The sequence below is a fragment of the Ixodes scapularis genome, unplaced genomic scaffold, assembly GCF_016920785.2.
Source record: "Ixodes scapularis isolate PalLabHiFi unplaced genomic scaffold, ASM1692078v2 PGA_scaffold3__209_contigs__length_174095766, whole genome shotgun sequence".
Lineage (NCBI taxonomy): Eukaryota > Metazoa > Arthropoda > Arachnida > Ixodida > Ixodidae > Ixodes > Ixodes scapularis.
In genome coordinates, this window is record NW_024609868.1 from 129,815,378 (window position 1) to 129,836,688 (window position 21,311).

At 44.9% G+C, this 21,311-nt stretch overlaps 1 protein-coding gene across 1 annotated transcript; it reads right to left on the reverse strand.

Annotated features, from left to right (window-relative positions):
- Positions 1-3,571: 3,571 nt before the first annotated feature.
- On the reverse strand, positions 3,572-20,466 carry LOC121837287 (low-density lipoprotein receptor-related protein 12-like). Its single transcript, XM_042292877.1, has 4 exons — positions 20,406-20,466; positions 18,424-18,558; positions 9,851-9,960; positions 3,572-3,814 (listed from the first exon to the last, which is right to left on the reverse strand). Exons 1-4 carry the CDS (start codon positions 20,464-20,466, stop codon positions 3,572-3,574), a joined length of 549 nt encoding a protein of 182 aa, XP_042148811.1.
- Positions 20,467-21,311: the final 845 nt, after the last annotated feature.

Below are 21,311 nucleotides of genomic sequence, written 5' to 3' on the forward strand. Positions count from 1 at the left end.
TTCCGGAAAGAAAGCACGGGAGAATGCGAGTGTCGCCGACGCCGCAGGCTCCCAACTCCTGCCTGCCGAAGCTTCCGCGGACTGTGAAGCTGAAGAACAACCCGCCGCAAAACAGGCGTCTGCTACCGTCGCTGCTATGACCCCGCCAGGATCGCGGCAAGTACCGACGTGACAGTTCTAGGACGTCATCAGGCGGAAATCGAGGAATCACCTTTCAGGACGCTGTAAACGCACCAGTCGGCATTATTCTTTAGAGGGCGGTTTTTAACGCGTTACTGTAATTTCGTTACTTTTTTGGTAACTCGTAACTGTAATGAATTACTTTTTTTAAAATGTAACTTGTAACTGTAGTTCTATTACTTTTTTCTGAGGTAACGATGAAAGTAACGACGTCACTTTTTTCGTTACTTTCCAGTGTTTTATAAATATTATATCACAGAACGAATGTAATTTAGATTTTCCTTGCACTTTTCAAATCGTCTGTTCCGACATTTCGAGGGTCAAGTTGGCCTTGCACAAACTTGTGAATACGTTCTTTCTCACGAGTCACGACCCGAATATAGCCACGTGTAGATTTTATGGAAAAAAAAAAAAAAAAACCTAGTTATCATTACGCACGCGCTTGTACTTTTAACTGAACACGCTCGTTCACACAGACCCGTTCTCTTACGTTATGTTACGAAAAATCACCGGGAAATGTGTGCTTCGAAATAAGTGTGGCAACCAGTTCAAGAAGATAGCCTGGAACGCGACATTCGAAACACGAATGTTTCAGTGACGTAGATGTAACGTAAGAAAACGGTGCAGTGTTAAAAGTTGAACCGAGCTCAACTCCTTACGTTACGTCACGACGAGCCTTGTGTTCTTCGTTGCCACAGTAACTCACCGTCCTAGCTCGTCGTCACCGAAACATTCGTGTTTAGAATGTCGCGTGCCAGGCTATCTCCTTGAATTGGGTGCCACGCTTAATACGAAGCACATATTTCCCGGTGACTTTTCGCAACGTAACGTAAGAAAACGGGTCTGTGTGAACGAGCCTTTACATCTTAGTAGCGAGTTTTAGAATAGGGGGCCCCACAGCTTTGGGTCGCCCAAACAGCTTGGGGCATTGCGATGGGCATGCGCAGAAGTTCTGCGCGTGCGCACTGGGACATCCCAAGGTGTTTGGGGCACCAAAGATGTGGGGCACCCTATTCTAAAACTCGCTAGTGTCTTGAAGCACTATCTCCGTTGTGGTTTTTTCTTTTTTCTGTGGAAACACTTTTTAATCGGGTGAATCAACCGTGAAACAACAATACACGCGGAGGGCACTGCGCATGTTTCGTATTTTGATTAGCGCCAGTACTCCGCACTGCGCATGTTTCGTATTTTGATTTGCGCTTTTACTCTGGCGTGGAAATTTTCAAACACTAATTTCGAGAAGCAATTTCTGCTAAGTTACAATATGAAGTAAAAAGTGTACTTTTTCGTTTTATGCTATAAAACTTGGTGAAGGGCGTTTTCTAGTTCTTTCTATTTTTTTATAAAAAAGTAACTGAAAAGTAACGTCGTTACTTTTTAAAAGTAACTGTAACTTTAACGAGTTACTCTTGTTGCGGTAACTGTAACGGTAACTTCGCTACTTTTTTACTGAAAGTAACTGTAACGAATCACTTTTTAAAAGTAACTTACCCAAGACTGGTCTATAGCGTCAGTGGCACGTGACCTCAGTGCCACCTGTCTTCACGGAGTCATGCGACGTCGCCTGACGTCACAATATCACGTGAACTTAAGGTGCCGCCGGACGCTATGACGTCATGTCAAATTTGGGGGTTTTACGTGCCAAACCAACGGCGGGCATCTGGCACGCCCAAGCGGAGGACTGAGGATTAATTTCGACCACCTGGGGATCTTTTGACGTGCAACCGAAAGCTCGGTTACACGGCGCCTCCACCGCAATAAGCCTCCGTCAGATTGCGGGCACCTCGGCCGGGATTTGAACCGCTATGACGTCATGTGACGCTACATGACGTCAGGTGATACTACAGCGTGACACTGATGTCAGGGAATGTGACATCACACGATAATTCCCGACACCGCGGGGCGTCACGTGACGGCTTTGCGCCACGGCGTCATGTCACGCCATCAGGTGACGTTTCCCGCAAAGTTGAGTGGATAAATGTATTTCTCGCTAAATGTAGCAGTAAAATACTTTCTGTAAAATTTATCAAGAACCATTTCTTGGTGTTTCAAACTCATCCACTCCATTTGCAGGCTATAAACCAACTCATGTTTACAAACAACCCGGAGCGCCCCTAGCGGACGGCGCCGCGCATGCGCGATGGAGTATGGGCAAGAAGTTCGCCGTCGCCCATAAACCAACCAAGTACATGCGATGTTGACGGCGTCGGTGTGAGTCCCCATACACTTTTTCGCGTTGGAATCGTCGATTCTACATCTTCTTCGCAATGTCTCACTACTTGAGCGGCCATAGCGAAATTAACGAGGCTTGTTACACCGCAAAATTTCGCGTAAATATTTGACATGCGGCGAGTCATTCCGCGTGGACGCCGCAGAATGGACGCTAAAGCCTGTTTCACATGATGATATTCCACTAGCAATTTTCAGTAGCGACGGCGCTCAGGCTGCAAAAGCGTGAAGCGTAGCTGACATGGTCGAAGTCGATACTGAAAATCGCAAGCAAAATCCCACCAAGTGAATCAGGCATAACAAGTCCGTGATGGCCACTGGTAATAATGATCAACTTCTCCTTGCATGATGTATCTACTGTTTACACCTAGCCTGCTTACCCCAACAAACTTTCAAACTGAAAAGTCTTTTTAGGCCTGCACTTACTTCTTATCGCAATTACTGGGCCAGCGTTTGGTCTACGGGCCGGTGCCATCTGAAAGAGCAGACGACAAACAGAAACGTTTGAAAGAGCAAACGACAGTTCGAACGATTAGGCGGTCGTTTGAACTTGAAGACGCACTGGACGGTAGTCCGCAGGTGGTCCGTACAACTTGACGGGTTTTCCGCGTTCATGTTGGAATAAAATAAATAATTCTGATGACCACAAGTATCCGTGAATTCAACTTAAAGCGCTTCCCGCCCAGGCAATCGTGGTCTGACGGCGTCTGGTTTCCCCTTTTCACGGCACATATCCGCGTTCTCAAACGAACCGAACACTGACGTTGAAACCTTTTTCGGCTCTTTTGGTACAGCCCAAGTCGTTGCGTTTTGACAAGAAGGCAGGTTTTTGTCTGTTTTTTTTTTTCAAAACAACGCTGGAATGCACGTCGCGCATGGTAACTTCCGCCCACAGCCCCAGACCGGAAGTGCGCTCGACGCTCCATCACCGCGCCGTGACGTAACCGAGTTGAGTTTGTGTATACAGCAATGAGCGTATGGTTCGTTTGCTATTTCACTCGTCGCAAGCCCGAGCTCGAAAAGAGACAATGACAAGACTCCCCTTTTTAGCATTAATATTTATTGCCCGTTTGTATAAATCAAATATTTCGGTTCTCAATCTTAATAGAGAGAGAGAAAAAAAAAAAAAGAGTGCGGGCCATTGTGTACCGGCTCGCCAGCGTCACTCGTAGGGACGCCTGTACAGGGACACTTCCAACCTCCCCTTGATGGAGTTGCTCCGGGGAAACGTGGAGGACCTTCGAGTGTACGGCCCGGTCGTGTGGTCGCCGCTCGGCTGGTACGCGCCGGACATGAGCGGAGGCTTGGGAAGCTGCGAGCCGTACGTGTCCACGAACTCCGAGTACGGACCCTCGGACAACGAGTCCTTTTTGCGGGCACGGTTGGCCCTCTCCTCTTCCATATTCTGCGGGATCCAAACGACCAAGATGCCCCTTGAGCGAGATTGCGCGTGGTCGCTCGTGGTCCGGCGTTTTTAACCCGGAGAAAAACGAGTGTTTTGCGGGCAAGTCAGAAACAGCCTCGTGCGACCATAACTTTTATGGGCGTTTTTTCTTTTGGTCACCAATGAAAAGCACCAGTTACACTACCCATCTTTCTTTTTTTCCGTCATTTGACGTTCAGTTTTTGTTCATGGTGTTTCTTTTTAAGCCTATCATTTTCGTTTGAAAAAAAAAAAAAAAAAGCTGTGAAATCTACACTACTGCGGTTTTGCAGGTATGTGATACGGCCAGGGAGGCATATTACACGGGGCCAATCGTCCCGATTAGTCAAATAATTAACTAAACCTTGTTAATTACCATTTTAATTAGACATATGGTTCTAACTTAAAACGAGATGAGCACTATCGAAAACTACTCTCGTCAGCAGCGAAAGGCTAGGACTCTATAGGACACGGAAAAACCGCGTTGTCCCGACATTGCACCGGTAGCCTCGCTTCTGCTGCACGAGTGAGAACTTTAACCCTCCACCGTGCTTCCCGCGTGGTCTGAGGCTTCTTAATATGATTTAGTGGTTTTTGATGACGCTCAACAACTTTCTAAGAATGGTAAGTTCATTGTCAATAATTAAATGTTAACCAAGGTATTTTAGTTAATGGTCCAACTGATCGCTACGATTAGCCCTCTATGCGATTAGAATGGACTTTTGGGTGAGTTGGCAGGTGTTCATAGTAAAAGACAGCACGACTGGGACCTGTACTGTCTCCTGGCCGTATAACTCGCCTGCACAAACTGAATTTATGTCGCTTTCACGGCTTTCTTCTTTTTTTTTTTTTCTTAACAAATCTATTAAACTTATTATAAAACCACCCTGTCTACGTAGGGGCATCCAGCACTAAAGTTCAATGGGAAGAGTGGTGGCACTGCGCGTTGACGTTTGAAACCATTGGGGCGGTTGCTGTCCTCCCTCTTGTTAGAGTGATTCTGCGTGCAGAGAATGCTTGCAACTCAAGTGGTATGAACCACTTCAGAAGCGCCACGTTAAAATCCACGAAAAACACGGCAGTTGAAGATTACTTCATGAAACCTGTTATAAGCAACAGCAAAATCCCCTCCTCCGTATCTTGCCCGTGGCCGAGTGGTGAGAAGGTCGCATTTTGTTTTCTTGGTTCCAATCCTCCTCGGAATCGTTTTCTTTTTCTCGCTCTTGTAATTTGCTTTTTTTTTTTGTCTATAATTTTGTAAAAAAATCAATCGCATTGTAAGATTAAAAAAAAAAAAAAACTAGAAACGGCAGTTCAAGATTGCTTTATGAAACTTGTCATATGCTATTGCAAAATCCCCTCCTCCGTATCTTGCCCGTGGACGAGTGGTGAGAAGATCGCGTTTTGTTTTCTTGGTTCCAATCCTCCTCGAAATCGTTTTTTTTTCTTTTGTTTTTTGTAAAAAATCACTCGCATTATAAAATTAAAAAAAAATAGTGCAAAAACAATGATATTCTCAAGCAAGGTTCTAGGAAAGAAGTTCTGGCAACTACAGCCGATCCATTTTATGTGCTTTTCCCTCGCTTGCCATATTGATACGCGGGAGCCGTTGAAGTGTTATGCCTTGTAAAAGTGGAATGGCATATACGTGGGGACAACTTTCTGAGGCACTGCGTTCAGGTACGGGAGAGCATCGGCATTCGCCCACCTTAAGTGCTCCAATTAAAACCCCTCGTCTGCAAGTAGATTTGATATCATTATTTACATCTTTTTGTATTTATAGATTTGTTTAAAAAGCCAAGGAAGGTTCACTAATCCGGTCAGTGCAGGTGAGTTATACGAAAAAGAGCCCATTATATAGGGGGCCAATCGTCAGAATAAGTTTGTTAATTAGGTAAACATTTTGTTTAATTCGTGAGAATAAACAAATGGTTCCGAGTAGATACTAGCTGAGCGTCATTAAAGGGGCGATGCAACAATTTTTTTACTTTGCGCAAGTACCGCTTAGAACGAATCCCTGACATTAATGACCTATGAAACACGCGTTCATTTTTCACCCCACGCAATAGAAGTCCCTGAAAAAAATTAAAGAAAAAGGAGCAGCGTTCACCCCCTCAACTCGCAGCCAGAACAAGCGGCCACGTGATCTGGAGCCGATTATATGCCGCCAATGTAGATCATAGCCACGCCCTGGGGTTGGCAAAGCACAGGGCGCGCGCTGAGTTCCAGACATTGTTATGGCTCGGCTACCGTCGTCGTTGCAGCGGTTGGACACGGGCCACTACCCGAATGCTTCTCGAGCTAGTAATTATCACGAGCCCAAATCGAGTGCCCACGCAATGCTCGGGTCCAATCTATGAACAGCATTCAAATATCGTCATATGGGGCGTACTGCGATACCCACGTTACGTTATGAAATTTTGCAAAGGAGAGATTAAATGAAAATGATCGCTTTTGTCCTTGAAAATACACCGCAACAAAGAAGTTTCTTGGCCAGCGGAGTTGCGTGCGAGTATCCTTGACTCCCACTAGTGCCAGTAAGCTCGTGTACAGCGAAAAACATTCCAACTGAATATCGTTGGACAACCCCTTTAAAAACCCCATAAATAAGCAAATTTTAGAAGGTTTTACAGCGTATGGAAAGTGTGGAAGTGCACTAATGCCACTCGGGCAACAAGCACAAGTTTAGCAGTGCGAAAACTCGAGGAATGGAAAAAACCGCAAGTGCGCGTTCACGCACCACCAGCCTTGTGCTTGGTGCACGAGTGGCATCTTTAGTGCATCGCAACGCTTCCCACGGTGCTCCAAAACTTCCTCAAATTTACTGATTTACTGGCTCTTGATGACGCTCAGCGAGTTTCTAATCTGTACCATAGGTTTATCTTAACCGATTAAAAAGTTAATAAAAAGGTTTACTTAATTATACCGACTTATTCTGACGATTAGTTCCCTATATGATATTCCCCTGGCCGTATTACTCATTTGCAGAAACATCATTAGTGTAGATTTCACGGCTTAAAAAAAGAGCATATAAAGCTTAATAAGACATTCTGCATATGCAGATCAGGAATAGAAAAGTCCATCGGCTAGCACAAATTATAAGAAAGTTGTGCAACTTTGCACGATGCTTCCAAAGAACTGGGCCGCGGTTCTGTTAGCTTTCCGTAAGTTTGAGTCTTGGTCGGCGTTACAGTTTTTTTTTTAATAAAATAACTATTGTTTACTTTAAAAGCCCACAAGCTGCCTGAACTCGTGAACCGTTGTTAAAAAAGGAGGTATCTCAACAAGGTGGCAAAAGTTCGCTCGGGCTTCCCGCATCTCTCGGCAGAAGTACTGTTGGCTTTGGTAGGAACCCTCGCGCAGGCGCAGTCGTGCGTCGAGAGGTACTCTAGAGCGGCCTTGAAAACCTGTGCGCGAATAAGGACAACTTCTAGAGAGGTTCTCGTAGGCCTAGTTCCTAATACCCAAGCGACGAACTGCGCCACCTCACGGCGTTTGTGAGGAATACGAGCGAACATTTGACACACTTGTTCTATGAAGACGCGGCGCCGTTCACACATCTCGCATTCCGCCTCGGCCTGAACACCCTGAGCCACCCCAATAATTCGAAGCAATGGCGAGGGATGGCGCTAGCATATGAGGAGTGGTGGCGCCGCCTGGTTGATGCTGGAGACTTAATAGTCATCGTTATACCAACCCTTGCGCATGAATGGTGGATAATCTTCGCGGCAACAGTTCACAGCAATTGGTAGGATATATTTCCAATTAAAGTGGCGATTCCAATAAGCATGTCGGTGGAGCTTGCATACATCGTCACCTAAACATCCGTAAGTGCTAATGCCACAGTAAAACGACATTCACGAAAACGCAACGATGAAACTAATACAAACGCATCTGCTTCTTTGGTCGCAGATGTAGCCAGGTATGAAATACGCTACTTTTTACTCTAGTGGAGGGTAACGTTTGAGACACAGTAACGAAAAATGCAACCTCTCCAGCCTTAGTGTTGCCAAGCGAACATCCAACTTCGGCCTGGTCAGAGGACCAGGCCGAAATTCGGTCTGGTTCAAATGGCCACGGCATGGTTTTCTTTCAAAAGGGATCCTGGAAAATTCAGCGACCTGCTGGTACACCATAACTGGTGCATGGAACGCATCCCCGACTGGTTTGTCTATCGCGTCCAAAATAAGTGGTCCCTCGATTTCCGCCTGGTGACGTGATAAAAGTGTCATGCTGTCGCCGGTCGCGACCCAGGCGGTGTTCACGCAGCGGTGGTGAACGTAGCAGAGGCCTGTTCTGCTGCAGGTCGCTCTCCACTGTGACAGTTCAGGGAAGCTTCAGCAGCCAGAAGGTGGGACGACATGACGACAGCGACACTGGCGTTCGCTCGTGCTTTTCGGCAGCGTTTTTGCAACCAACCGCCAAAACTGCGACATCCGACAGCATGACACTCCGGCTTCCGTGACGTCATTTGTTGCCACTTTGGGACCACTTTTGATCTATGGGCAGCATAGGACGCTAGACACATCAGTCGGAGACACGTTCCAGGCACCATACCATAACAGATCGCTGGAGAAAGAGTGCCGGCCAATCCAACTATAGGTGTGAACGTAGCACATATCACGTGAATACGCTCTTCGATCGTCGCTGCCACTGATCTCAATGACAATTGCTAAATCGCGCCTCCCCGATTGGTCGCTGCAGCGCGAGTGTGGCCACCGGACGGCCATCTTGCATGCAGCGAAATGACATCTTTGCGAGCGTCGGAAAGGCTCGCAGGAGCGTGCTGAAGACACGTTTTCTACTCGTTCGTTGTTATTCGCCGAAGAATTTTGTTAAACCCCTGTGAAAACGGTGAGACTTACCTTTGAGAACACGTGGAAATTTTCACGAGAGCGCAGCGCCGCAAGAAACAGGCACAACTCGTCAAAAGCAAGTTTCGCCTGTCTCGCAGCGTAATCAGAGCTTCCTTGACACGACGAGTGCTGCGCGTCTCTGTGCCTTCGCACGCTTGGATACCGATCAAGAATCGACGCCGTGTGGATGTGTTTTGCGAATGCAGTGTGCATGAAGCCGCATGTGCCTCTAGAGCAGCGCTGTACTTTACGCTGACCACTGTATTTTTAACTTGCGGCACTCGCGGTCCAGGAACGAGTTTCATCCAATGTCCAGTGGCAACGGAAGAGAGGAAAGGGGGGGGGGGGGGGGAGGGGGCGGTGTTGGCGCGTTCTTTTGTTTTGTTTACTAGACGCTTATGGCAATCAATTCAGTGGAGCAAAAGTCTTTATTTCTGTGCACCAATGTGATCTATTAGAGTATATTTGGAACTTAGCCATGGTTAATAGTGGACTAGAGCAATCGTGCGGATTTTCCCCCTTTATTGATAGCAACTCCGCGGAACAGCTGGATGATCCAAAACTCCATGGCTGATATATGATCCAAAGACATCTACGCGTGACACACCTTCAAACATTTGCGCGGCGTAGGTTCTTGATCGGTATCTAAGCGTGCAAAGGCACAGAGACGCAGCACTTCGGCGTGCCAAGGAAGCTTGGATCACGCCGCGAAACCGGCGAAACTTGCTTTCGACGAGTTGTGAATTTTTCCTGCGGTACTGCGCTTTCGTAAATATTTCCACGTATTCTCAATGGCAAGTCTCACCGCTTACACAGGCTTTTAAAAAGTTTCTTCGGCGGATGACGACGAACGAGTAGAAAACGTGTCTTCAGCACGCTACCGCCAACCTCTGCAATGCAAGCGAAAATGCGGTTTGGCCGCATGCAAGGTGGCCGTCCGGTGGCCGCTTTTGCGGAAAGGGGAAGCGCGGTCCAGCAATTGTCATCAGCAGTCACTGCGCCCCTCCCGTAGGTCACGTGGCACCTACAGTGTATTGCATGGGCTCCGACGGCTCGTAGTGTCAACTGCGGTTCGTCGTAAGGTAAAAGTCTAGCCCTCGACAAGCAGCCAATGAATTTGAGAAAAACTGGGAGCTTCGTGTGAAAACGAAGATCAACTTACTTTCTGTATCGTGGTTCGCAGTCTCATCATACAGTAGCAGATCATCAGAAGCGAGGTAACGATGACAAAGATTCCAGTCACAATGAGAACCAAGGCAGCCATCGGCATGACTTTAAAAAGGACAAACATTGCACGTATAATTCGAGTTTACAGTTCAATGGCAAGCGTTGAGGCCCTTACTAAAAAGCGTTTTCACATGACATCAATCCGTCATTTTGTTGTTAGAGTACGTAAGTGAGAGAATGTTTTATTTATCATAAGAGCGAAAAAGAGGCGCGATGAATATTATAAGCTTTCGTGCCCGACCGATCTAAGAGTATCGTGCGAATATTGGAAATACCCGCCTTCACTACGCGCCAGACAGCTTATGACAACAAAATGGTGAACGTAATTACGTCAGTGAAAACACTCTATTCACCGCTAAGCTGACAGCTCAGTGGAAGCTGCGTATTTACTCGACCAATCAACCTTCGGCCACTCTTAAACCACGTGATTACGTTATCTGCGCCTCCCTGCGCATAGAGCGGGTATATGCGATAGCACACGGAGGTGATTGATAGGTGTGGTGAGCCCTTAGCTTACATCGCCCTGTCAGCTCAGCAATGAACGCAATTGTGTAGTATTCAAATGACGTTGGACATCGAAGAACGTTGAGCCGCATCACAAAACAGTGATTGAGCTTTCCCCAAGCACCGCTTGACTTACGACCATCATTCTGGAGGGTTCAGAAAACTTTAATATTGTACCTAGACTTGTTTACCTGTTTGCGCTAATTTAATTTATGTTAGCTTCAAGAGGCCTTGAAGCGGAAGCTCTTGGCGAAGAACTGGATGACCCTTGTCTTTCGCGTGCAACCTTCATGTGCGCTTCGCATAGGGCGATGCCAACTGCCTGTTTCCCTTTCCCACACCCTCGTCCACCGCCATTTTATTCCTCATTGTTTCCCCGTGCGCCGAAAAGTGCTCTTTGTGTCCATCGGTCCTCCCATCCGAGGGGGGAAATGCTAATCCTCCCTCCGTGGGTTCCACAACGCTGCTCCGAACTTGTGAGATAAGGTGCTTGTTTCCGGGAGGGTTATGAGCCCACGGATTATCGCCGAGGAGCAAAATGGCTGCTGGTTTGTCGGCGAGTGGTATTACAAAGGGTGGCATCACCCTAGCAAAGCGCACATGAAGGCTCCCTAATCAGAACGAAAGTGTTTCCCTATAACGCGCTGTATATTATTCAAAAGGCACCCAGATACGGCTAGCGTAGGATCGTGCCGCGAACGCTCCAATTGAATGCTGGAGATACAACTTCAGTTTTGGCTCGTGGCGCTTCTCATATCTGAACGCGCCCGCCCCTTGTTTCCGAGTCTGTTGGTAACACGGCGCGATCCAGAACTCCGTTTTTTGGGGGAAGGTGAGGGGAAATTTGTAGGGATACTGTTCTCCCATTCTTTTGTGTACCGGGGGGTCCACCCATGTCAAATAGCCCTCCGAGAAGGGGGGAGGGGGGAGGAGACTTTGTTTGAAGGGGGGGGGGGGGGCGCCGGCCTTCGTCGCACCCCCTTCCCCGTTGGATCCGCCCCTGCACGGCGCCGCTTATAGACCGTTCCATTAGGGTCATAGCAGAGAGGGTAAAAGAGAAAAAAATGCACTCCCCCTCTCACCCCACATCTCGTCCGCTCCGCCGAGTGGGCTGTAGCTAACGTCCGGCTGGCGTGCAAACTCTGTTTAAAATCGCGTCATTTTGGAACTTTCAAGCGCAGATGCGCAGATTTTGGTATGCCAGTTGTCGTGTAATATTATGCTAGATCAAACGACTCACAGGGTCCAATTGCGCTGTTCCCTCCGTGCAAATAAAAAAAAGAAATACGGAAAACTGTGTGAGCTTGGCCGGTCTCTTTGGCGAAAAGTAAATCCGGTTGCTGTACCTTTTTTACTATACAAAAGTTCGTACTGGTGTAGGCCTTTAGCGACCATGAGTGGAAGTCTGAAATAATAAATAAAACGTGCTCTCCTGACACAATACAAGCAGTAGTTGAGGGTAGTACTGCCGGCTGACTCAACTACTATATAAGTAACGGAAAAAATATATGCTAGTTGATCATTTAGCAAAATAGAACAACAGAGAGCTATAGGCTGATTTTGGAGTAGCCACAACTATTCTAAGAACGCGAACCACTTCACAACGGCAGCCACGAGCGAGAGTTCGATGTTCGGTAGAGGCCGCCGATACAGCCCAAAGATGGAGAACATCAACCTCCCGGTTTGTCGTCTGCTAGCGGAGTCGGGCGCGTGCCCTCTCTCTCGTTTTACCCCGCCGAACCCGCTGAACTTCCCGGATGTGTGGAGAGGGCGCTGCGGTCGAAAAAAATGGTGCCGCCCAGAGAGCGCTAAATGGAATGGTCTATATGTGCGCGCCTATAAGTCTGCAGCCGGCGACGCGCTGCCGGCCAGACTTATACGTAACGTATAACAAAAAAACGCATTAATTGCATCTAGTTACATTTTTCGGTAATTAATTATTGACTTAGGTATTTGTGAGTGAAAAAACGAGTAACATATTTGTTGTGTTTTGACGAAATAACGAGTAAGGTATTCAGTTTGCATCTATTGGTGAAAGCTTATCACAAATTTTATTATTTGAAAATACCTTATTGCAGTTTACATTCCTCCCTAATAGCTTATTTCAGCCCGGCATTTCTTGATAATTGCATATTGCAGTTTTCATTCCTTTGTTATTGTTAAATTTTACATTCCTTTGTAATAGCTTATGACAGCCTGCATTCCTTGGTAATATGCATAGCTTACTGCAGTTTGTGTTCATCGGCTACTGTCTATTGCTGTTTGCATTTCTTGGCAATTACGTACTGCAGTTTGAATTTCTTGGTAATACAGCTTTTTGCAGCTTGCATTCTTTAGTGATAGCTTATTTCAGTTTGCTTTTCCTGGTAATTGCTACTTATAGTTTGCATTTTTTGTAGTTGCTTAGTTTAATTTGCATTTGTTGATAATTTTTGATTGTTGTTCGCATTCCTTGGTTATAATTTATAGCTTGCTTACGTTTTGTATTCCTTCTAGCTTTTTGAAGTTTGCATTCCTTGGTGATAACGCATTGCAGTTCACATTCCCTGATAGTAGTTTTTTGTAGTTTGGATTTCTTGGTAATTGCTTACTGCAGTTCCCATTGTTTGTTAATATCTTATCGCAGTTTGCATTCCTTGGCAATTGCTCATTTCAGAATGTATTCCATGGTAATTGCTTATTGCAGTTCGAAAGCTTTGATATTTGCCTATTAAAGTTTGCAACCCTTTGCATTCCTCGCTAATTGCTTACTGCCGTCGCATTTCTTGGTAATTGCTTATTTCAGTCTGAATTTCTCGGCATTTCATTACTTGAGTTCGCATTCCTTTGTAATTGCTTATTGCAGTTCTGATTCAATGGTAACAGCCTAATGTAGTTTGTATTCCTTGATGATTTATCACTGCCATTTGCACTCCATGGTAATTACTTACTGCAGTGCACCTTTCTTTACAATGGCCTACAATAGCTCGCATTCCTTGGTAAAAGTTTATTTCAGTTTGCATTTCTAGTTAATTGTCCATTGCATTTGCATTATTCGGTAATTGTTATAGCAGTTTGCATTTGTTCTAATTTGTTTATTGCATTTTTAATTTCTCAATAATTGCATACTCCAGTTTGCATTTTTTGCTAATAGGCCATCAGTTTTCATTTATGATAATAGCTTTCTTCAGTTTTTATTTATGATAATAGCTTATTTCAGTTTTTATTTATCCGTCACTGCTTATTTCAGCTTGCATTCCTTAGTAATTGCTTTTTGCAGTTCTCATTCTTTGGTAATGGACTTCTTCCAAAACCGACGCGCCCCATCGCGGCGAAATACCATGCAGTGCACTCTGGGGACTAGTTGGCCATTTAGTTTCGGTTTCGACTGAGCAGCTCCATCCCATGCTATCGGGCCGCGACTGAACGCGCTGCTTGCGTTTTCGATTATCTGACTTTTCACAAACGTACAAAACACTCATTCTCGAGCGATACAAAACGAGAACCGGGACACTTTCCTTGGTTCCCGAAACACCGGATATTGTGAGTGCGTATGCAAACGTAGTAATTAAGACGGGGCTTAGTCACCTCACCTTTGAGTTTAATTTCAATAATCCCGTCTAGTATAAGTGAACTACAACTGAAATTTGGTCACCTGGAGCCTTGCACGTATTTTGTTTGCTAAACGTCCGCTTCTTGTTACTTCATTGGGCGAAAAGCAAGCCGCATCCTCACAGGAGTATCAAATCTGAGCCCAGCGTTGACGCATGAAAGTTTAAGAAAACGCAATAAATTCGACCTCACTACCGCACCAAAGTTACTATGATGTCTTCCTCGTGTCATCATATATCTCCCACTCAAATTTTATGCTGATAGAAGATTAAGTTTTCGCAAACGCTGAGATCAGCTAGCTATGACGGAGGCCCTAACAAGCGTTCCCTATTCCTCGCTAAGCCTTTTCGGACGAGCTTTTACTGACGTTCAAGATCTGTGCCTGAACGGTGTGTCTGAAATTATTTCGGCATACTCAGGCAGGAAGAAAGCAAACACAAAACAAATATTATGGTCATTATCAACCGTCAAATGCACTTTGAATAATTTCGTTCGTTTGGTAAACCGCATAGGGGTTCATGCCCGTCCGGCGTACTTCTGGCGAACGGTGCGACATTTTTCACACAAGTGCTCGACTTTTGCTTTCTTAAAACGGTTTGTACGTGCGAATCTGCCTATACGATTGCAGGATAACGTTATGCGCATACGCGATGTTGAATATTAGTAAAATGCAAGCGGGTGGGGACTTCGCTTCGTGCAGTGCTGCGGGCCAGTACAGATAAGAGATAAGAAGTGTGTTATAATTGAACTTTTCAATGGCGCCTCCGAGTTTTACCTCGCGTACTCAGGCGTATTAAGAAAACAGTAATTGCAAAAAGTAATATTTAGTCTATGGACGCACGAAACAAACAAACTTCCTGATCAACAGCACTAATGTAAAGGCGCGAGCTCGATGTATGGATACTTATTGGTTGCTACAGCTTGTTGATTCGTACATAAGCAAGATCCCCGAGCTTCGCAGCGTCGACATTCCCAGCACTGACTCGTCCACATACCTCGAAACGCTAACAGAAAGGCTCAAGTACAAAAATACAAGAAGTATGTGTTAAGACAAGCTATACGTCTCGGGCTTGTGCTAAAGCTTCGAGGTGTGGCCATTTAGGTTAGTTTAGAGACTACAAATGACGCTCTCGGGGCCAGAAAACATGAGATAACGGCCGTTAATAGTCCACGCTCTGTGCGTAATCTCTTGACGACGTGTCGATCGAAACCGAAACCATTCCACTCTCCTCCCTGGCCAACTAGTTCCCAGAATGCAACGCGCGCCGTGTTGCATGCAGGGCTTTATGGAAGTAGTCTATTGCTTCTTGCAGCTCGCATTTCTTGATAATACCTTGTTTCAGTTTGTATCTTTTGGTAATAACTTACTGCATTTTGTATCCCTTAGTAACAACATACAGTAGTGTTGAAAATAGATCAAACTGGTCGAGTACCAGCGAAGAAGTGTTGATCAGCACAATGGCAAGCCTGCACACGAGATCGGGGCCTGCGCTCGTGGACGGCAAGCGTGGAGCTCGTTAACTTTTTTTTATTACCTTTTTTTTTATCGCATTGAACGCACGTCGGAACTAAAGCTCTTCAGTTTTGTGAAGCTGCCGCTGTTCCTGGGTCTTCATATCAACAATTTGGTGCCGAAACCGGGCACCAAATATTCTAAATATTTTATGGTATTCCTTTGTAATAGCTTACTGCAGTTAGAATTCCTCTTTAATATCTTCAGTTTGCATTCCCTAGTAATATCATTTTCAGTTTGCATTTCTTGGCAATAAACCACGTGCGAAATGCACATGGCCATCTAATGAGACGTCGAAGAACATGCTCCGTCTCACCAGTTGGTTTCGGCGTTTGCAAAGGCCAAGGTGCGAAAGCGTAGCTCTGGAGAATCCTTCGCTTCAACATGCACTTGCGCAGAAAAAGCGCTTTCGGAAACCAGGCGCCCGCGACCGCGCCTTTGCCGGTACTCAAAGCCAAATTCCGAGCTGAAGTGTACGTCCGCCATGGTGGTTGCGGCGAAAAACCAGCGACCGGCGGTGCGACGAGCACGTACATGCGCAAGGAAAAGCGTAAAACGGTACTAACCCTTAGCTCGCGGGTGTGGGTGAGGATCGATTTACCGACAACGCTACGAAATCGACAAACAGCAGAGGAATCTCGATGCAACAAAGATGGGAGTGCCAAGAGTGTTGCCATACGTTTGAACGTTTTTGCACATGGTCTATTGCTCATTGCCATTCACATTTCTTCGTAATATCTTATTTCAGTTCGCAATCCTTGGTTTTTGCCTATTAAAGTTCTGATTCCTGGTAATAAAGTAGCTGCGGCAGTTCTGATTTTTTTTTGTAATAACTTACTGCAGTTTCCATTCCTTGATAACTGCTTATTGTCATTTCCACTTGGTAGTTACTGCTAATTGCAGTTTGTGATCTTTTGTAACTGTTTATGGTAGGTCGCATTCTTTTGAAAGAGCTTACTTCAGTTTCCATTTCTATGGCATTGCCTATTGCAATTTGCATTTCTTTGTAATTGTTTATTGCAATTCGCATTCTTTAGTAATTGCTCATTTCAGTTTCCATTTATTGGTAATAGCTGGTATGAGCCTTTTTTAATTACTCATTGCAATTTGCATTTCTTGATAATTGCTTATTTCAGTTTGCATTCTTTCGTAAAAGCGTATTATTACAGTTTTCATCTCTGGGTAATTGCATATTGCAGTTTGCATTCCTTGGTAAATAGCTGTTACACTTCGCATTTCTTCGTAATAACGTTTTATCATTTGCATTCGTGGTAATACAAGGGTGCGTCAAATGAAAGGCTTATAATATTTCCGCTCAAAATTAATTTTAAAAAGTGATGGACATATATGTATTATTTTTCAACATAGTCTCATTTCACTTAATGCAGGTCTTCCAGTGCCTAATAAGTCCGTGAATTCCTCTGGGAAAAATATTTGGTTGCAAAGGACTTGAAATGCTTTCCACGTTCACTACCTTCTTCTCCAAAATTGTCGTAAGCATCCGGGGAAAGAAATATTACAGACGTTCATGAGTGTGACTATTAAAGAGGAAATTTTATAGGGCCAACCAACCTCAGGAGCCGCGTAGCACGACATTTGTAGGTCGCAGAGCCCGTAACCGCTAAATCATCTTGAAAAGAAAGACTGCAACCGCTGCATGCCAGGGACCGAACTCAGGTCACCGGCGTGGAAGCCGAGTGCGCTTCTGACTGAGCTACGGACCCAGCACTCAGGAACGGAATGAGCAGACGCAGGTGGTGTGAGAAAGCGCGCGAAGCGGAGAGGGGTGGAAAGGGTAAGGAAGAGAGGAGGAACAGGTTTTGTAGAAAGAGGGCTCGGAACGAGGAGGAGTAGAATAGGACAGAAAAACGCGCTTCCCCTTCTTGGTGACCCAAAACATTCTGCGCAAACGATTTGTATCCCGGGGGTGCTGAAGGGAAGCGCGCGCAGCGTCACAAAGAGACAATGGTGTGACGCAATCTGTTTCCGTACATAACCCTGTCCTAGACACCACTTGAACTAAGCACCACCCACCCTAAGCACTGAACGACTAAAGGCCCGTTCACACTCTTGCAACCGAGTGCGACCGAGAGAGACCAAACCGGTTTTTAAGCCTCTTCCGATCTCTTAGGACCAGCTCCGCTCAGTGCATCCGGTCCCAAGAAGTCTTTCTCGGTCGTACTCGGTTGCAAGAGTGTGAACGCGCCTTAAGGGTCATCCTGTCCTAGGCACCACCTGAGCTAAGAGCACCATCCATTCTATAAAGCCACCGCATTTAAACGCGTTTGGCAGAATGGCCAAACGTGCAGCCACTTTTTATCCTCCATCACTCGGATATAAACCAGTGCGATTTCTTCAACTGCAGCGATTGACCCTGTTATCACCGCTCGGTGTACCTCACCCGGTCGATGAACGTTTGTCACATAGTGCACATTGTTTTGGAACACGCTAGTCTATTCTTAGACTTGCTGGAGTGACTGACAAGCATCACCATGCTGCCATAATACAACAACATTCGACAATGAATTCGAATACGTTTCACTCCTTCACTACCTAAATATGGATGACAGGAAATTGCTCGTCTTTGGTGCATGACTCAAGGGGTGCCATTTTTAGACTGCTACTGTTACGTCATGCTAGTTATATGCACTGTGCTTTGGCCACTTTCTTAAAAATTGGTAAGAGGGCTGGCAACTTAAAGCAATTGTACAAAATTTCAAATTGGTATTGCTATTTTAAGGTTTTTATTTTACTCGCCCTGGTAGCCTGTCTCAGTTTGTCGCTTATTGCAGTTTCCATTTATTGGTAATTCCTAATTGTAATTCGCAATATTTCGTAATAGCCTATTTTAGTTTTCTACTGAGCCACGGTTCGCGAGACCACGAGAAAGGGTACTCAACTGCACATGGAATTGACGAAGTATTTCTCGTCACTGTCATCACCGCAGTTATTCTTCCCGTCGCAGCTGAAGCCATTCCAGATGCACCGGGAGTTCAGGCAGGTGAAAGAGTCACCCTTGCAGACCTCCTGCGTGGCTGTAAGTGAAATCGCAATTATCAGTAACTTGTACCATTCTTGAGAATCACTCTGATCACAACAAAATTGCACTGAAATGTTAAGTTATTTTATAGCAGATATTCTCTATGTATCTGGCACAATTTCGGCACAGTTAGGTCAGAAATACAGAGATTACTTTTTGTATTTTTCTGAAAAAAGTAAAATCATTATCAGTGCATTTTTTATCTTAATTCAGGCGCGGTTTTAATGTCTAACAATTACTTTTCACGAGAAAAATTGTTTTAAGAATTTTTTTTAATGAAAGAAAGCGCAAACGGCATCGTTGATGTGTTTTTTGTTTTGTTTTGTTTTTTTTACCTATGTTGTTGAAGTAACCGGTGTGAAAACTCACGTTTCTCGCACCTATTGGGGATTACAAGTTTTACCGCTCGCTATTTTCTCACCTGTCAAAATAAAGCACCAGGACTTTTTTGTTACACGCTAGAAATATATTTCATTAGACTTTATGAAATGCCCTTCGTGTGTACACTCTCAAGAGAAAAGCGTGTATCGTTACACCCTTTGTCCCACCCCAAAATTTCATTTCGACGCACTGAGCCCTATAGTCGAACAGACGGCCCCAAAGTTTACGAGGGGCCTGATAACGGTGCGATATAACTTTTTTTAAATAGCTAAAGTACGTATCAAAGACCACATAAAGAAAACACCGAGTTTTACAGTAGGGCCAAGAAAACCCCAATTATTTTTTTTATGCTCAGTAAAACGTACATTATCTGTTTTAATAAGTTGTACCACACGGCTATCAAGCCCCTCGTAAAATTTGGGGCCGTCTGTTCGACTGCAATTGAAGTTTTGGTGTGTATTATACGGGACAAAGGGTGTAAAGATACACCCTTTTAGAATGAAAAAACAGTGAGTGCGCAGGAGAGCTGGTGGATATTGATCATGATGTAGAAAACCCGAGGCTTTGGTAAAAACAGAGGACACCCTTTTTTCTTGAGCGTGTATGAAGTATGCGTATATCGTACTTTAAAAGCACTGTATATTTTGTGGCATTTAGCTGCCTGGAAAAAAGTTTTTTGCCTAAACCGGAAGGTGGTTGTGCTTTGTGAGTGACATCACTTAGTTTGTTTTGTGATCTGGATAAGGGTTGTGGGCGCGACCTTAAAAAACAGGACGTTCGGTGATTTTGTGGCGGTTGTAGTTCTCATTATAAAGAGGCTGGTTGAATAAAAGTATTAGCTAAGTTGGAGACGCCGTCTGTCCCTGTTACTTTATCTTCAACTGGAAACAAATTTCCTCCTTCGGCCCCAGTCTCGGGTTCAAATAATCGTGGTGTACGAAACGACGTTCGCGTGCCCAGTTTCGGCCATATACGTTTGGAATTCGAATTTTGCAAGGTATGCCAAATGGGCTGGTCCTTACGGCCGCACTCCATACGTAACATATTGAATTTGAAATATATCGAATGCGTATTCAATAAAAAAGCTATGTTTGATCTTTTCGGTGACTTCAAGGGTATTAAAATATCTTAAGCAGGTCACACTTAAAAACTTCCCAATATTTACCAAAAGTGAACATTCAGATAATAATACGGCTTTTCTGACCCTTTCTAGTAACTGGTGACACGCTCATTTATTGAATGTGTCAATTTGAAAGTTAGTAAACATGTTTTTTGTTGTCGTATTTTAAGTACGAACTTCTAAAGTGACTCATCATAGAGCAACATATTATATGTAGCATATTAAAAGTCAAAATACTGAGCCAACGTAAGTCACAACGTGTCTGTGTTTTGGGTATCGGAACAATTTTTTAAAAAAGCTGAAAAGTATAAAACCTGAAGATACGTGTTTACGAGACGTACTTGATACCGCCGGCAACGAAAGGCCGACTGTCTTGAAGCTGCGCGTGTACGCCTGAAACATACGTCCACAGCCCAGTTACTCAGCAGTTTTCGCCTGGGTGATATGCGCTGGAAATGTCTATAGTACGGTATTAAGGAAACCGAGGGGAGTCCTATCGCTCTAAACTTATGGGCTTCCGTAGCTTATCTTCGGAGACGTTGTTTTTATCAAATTAACGAGGTCTTTCTCGGGAAAAAAGTCAAGTTTTCTACTGAATAAAAGGTTAAAAGGCGCGAACGAACGGGGACAGTGAAGAACCGCGAACGACAGGACAGGCCCTTCACTCTAAACTGGTTTTTATTATCACCATCGTCACCTATATATACACACATTGCTCAAACAACATCGCACCCAACCGCCAGAATCAAAGCGAACCATCCAGAAACACCATTTCACTCTGAAGCAGACACACAGACAGAGCGCTGACGGAATTGCTCTTTTTTATGCAGAATGGTTCTATAATCTCTCTTTCCGTTTTGGTCTTTTGCCTTTCTTAAAAACTTCGTGCAAATCAGGTCAAATTTACGCCCACATCGCCTACAAAGGTCAGCAAGATGGCCCCCCCACGTCGTTGCGTACATACAGATTATGCTATCGTGCTCTATCACTGAATCAGCGCCCAGTCTGCCTAATGTATAGACTCTGCCACAACTAAAGGGAATCTCGTACACCACGTTAGTGACACACGTAGTGTATTGCACCACGTGTTTCTTGGAACACGGTGCTTTTTACAGCGAAACTGTTATGTGCTAGGATCTTTAAAAAGATGCGTCCATAGATGTTAACAAAAAAAGATCGAGGTAACCTAAGCATTCCTTATAAGTTGTGAATGCGAAAGCATGCAAGCCGCTCGATCGTCCGCTTCT

What these genes read in the sequence shown, in the direction of transcription:
- LOC121837287 (XM_042292877.1), bottom strand. Translation starts at nt 20,466, where the DNA reads ATGTTTCAGGCGTACACGCGCAGCTTCAAGACAGTCGGCCTTTCGTTG. An exon ending in TTCGTTGCCGGCGGTATCAA is followed by an intron (nt 18,559 to 20,405) that starts GTACGTCTCGTA and finishes TTTCACTTACAG; the next exon opens with CCACGCAGGAGGTCTGCAAG. An exon ending in TGCGAACCACGATACAGAAA is followed by an intron (nt 3,815 to 9,850) that starts GTAAGTTGATCT and finishes TGGATCCCGCAG; the next exon opens with AATATGGAAGAGGAGAGGGC.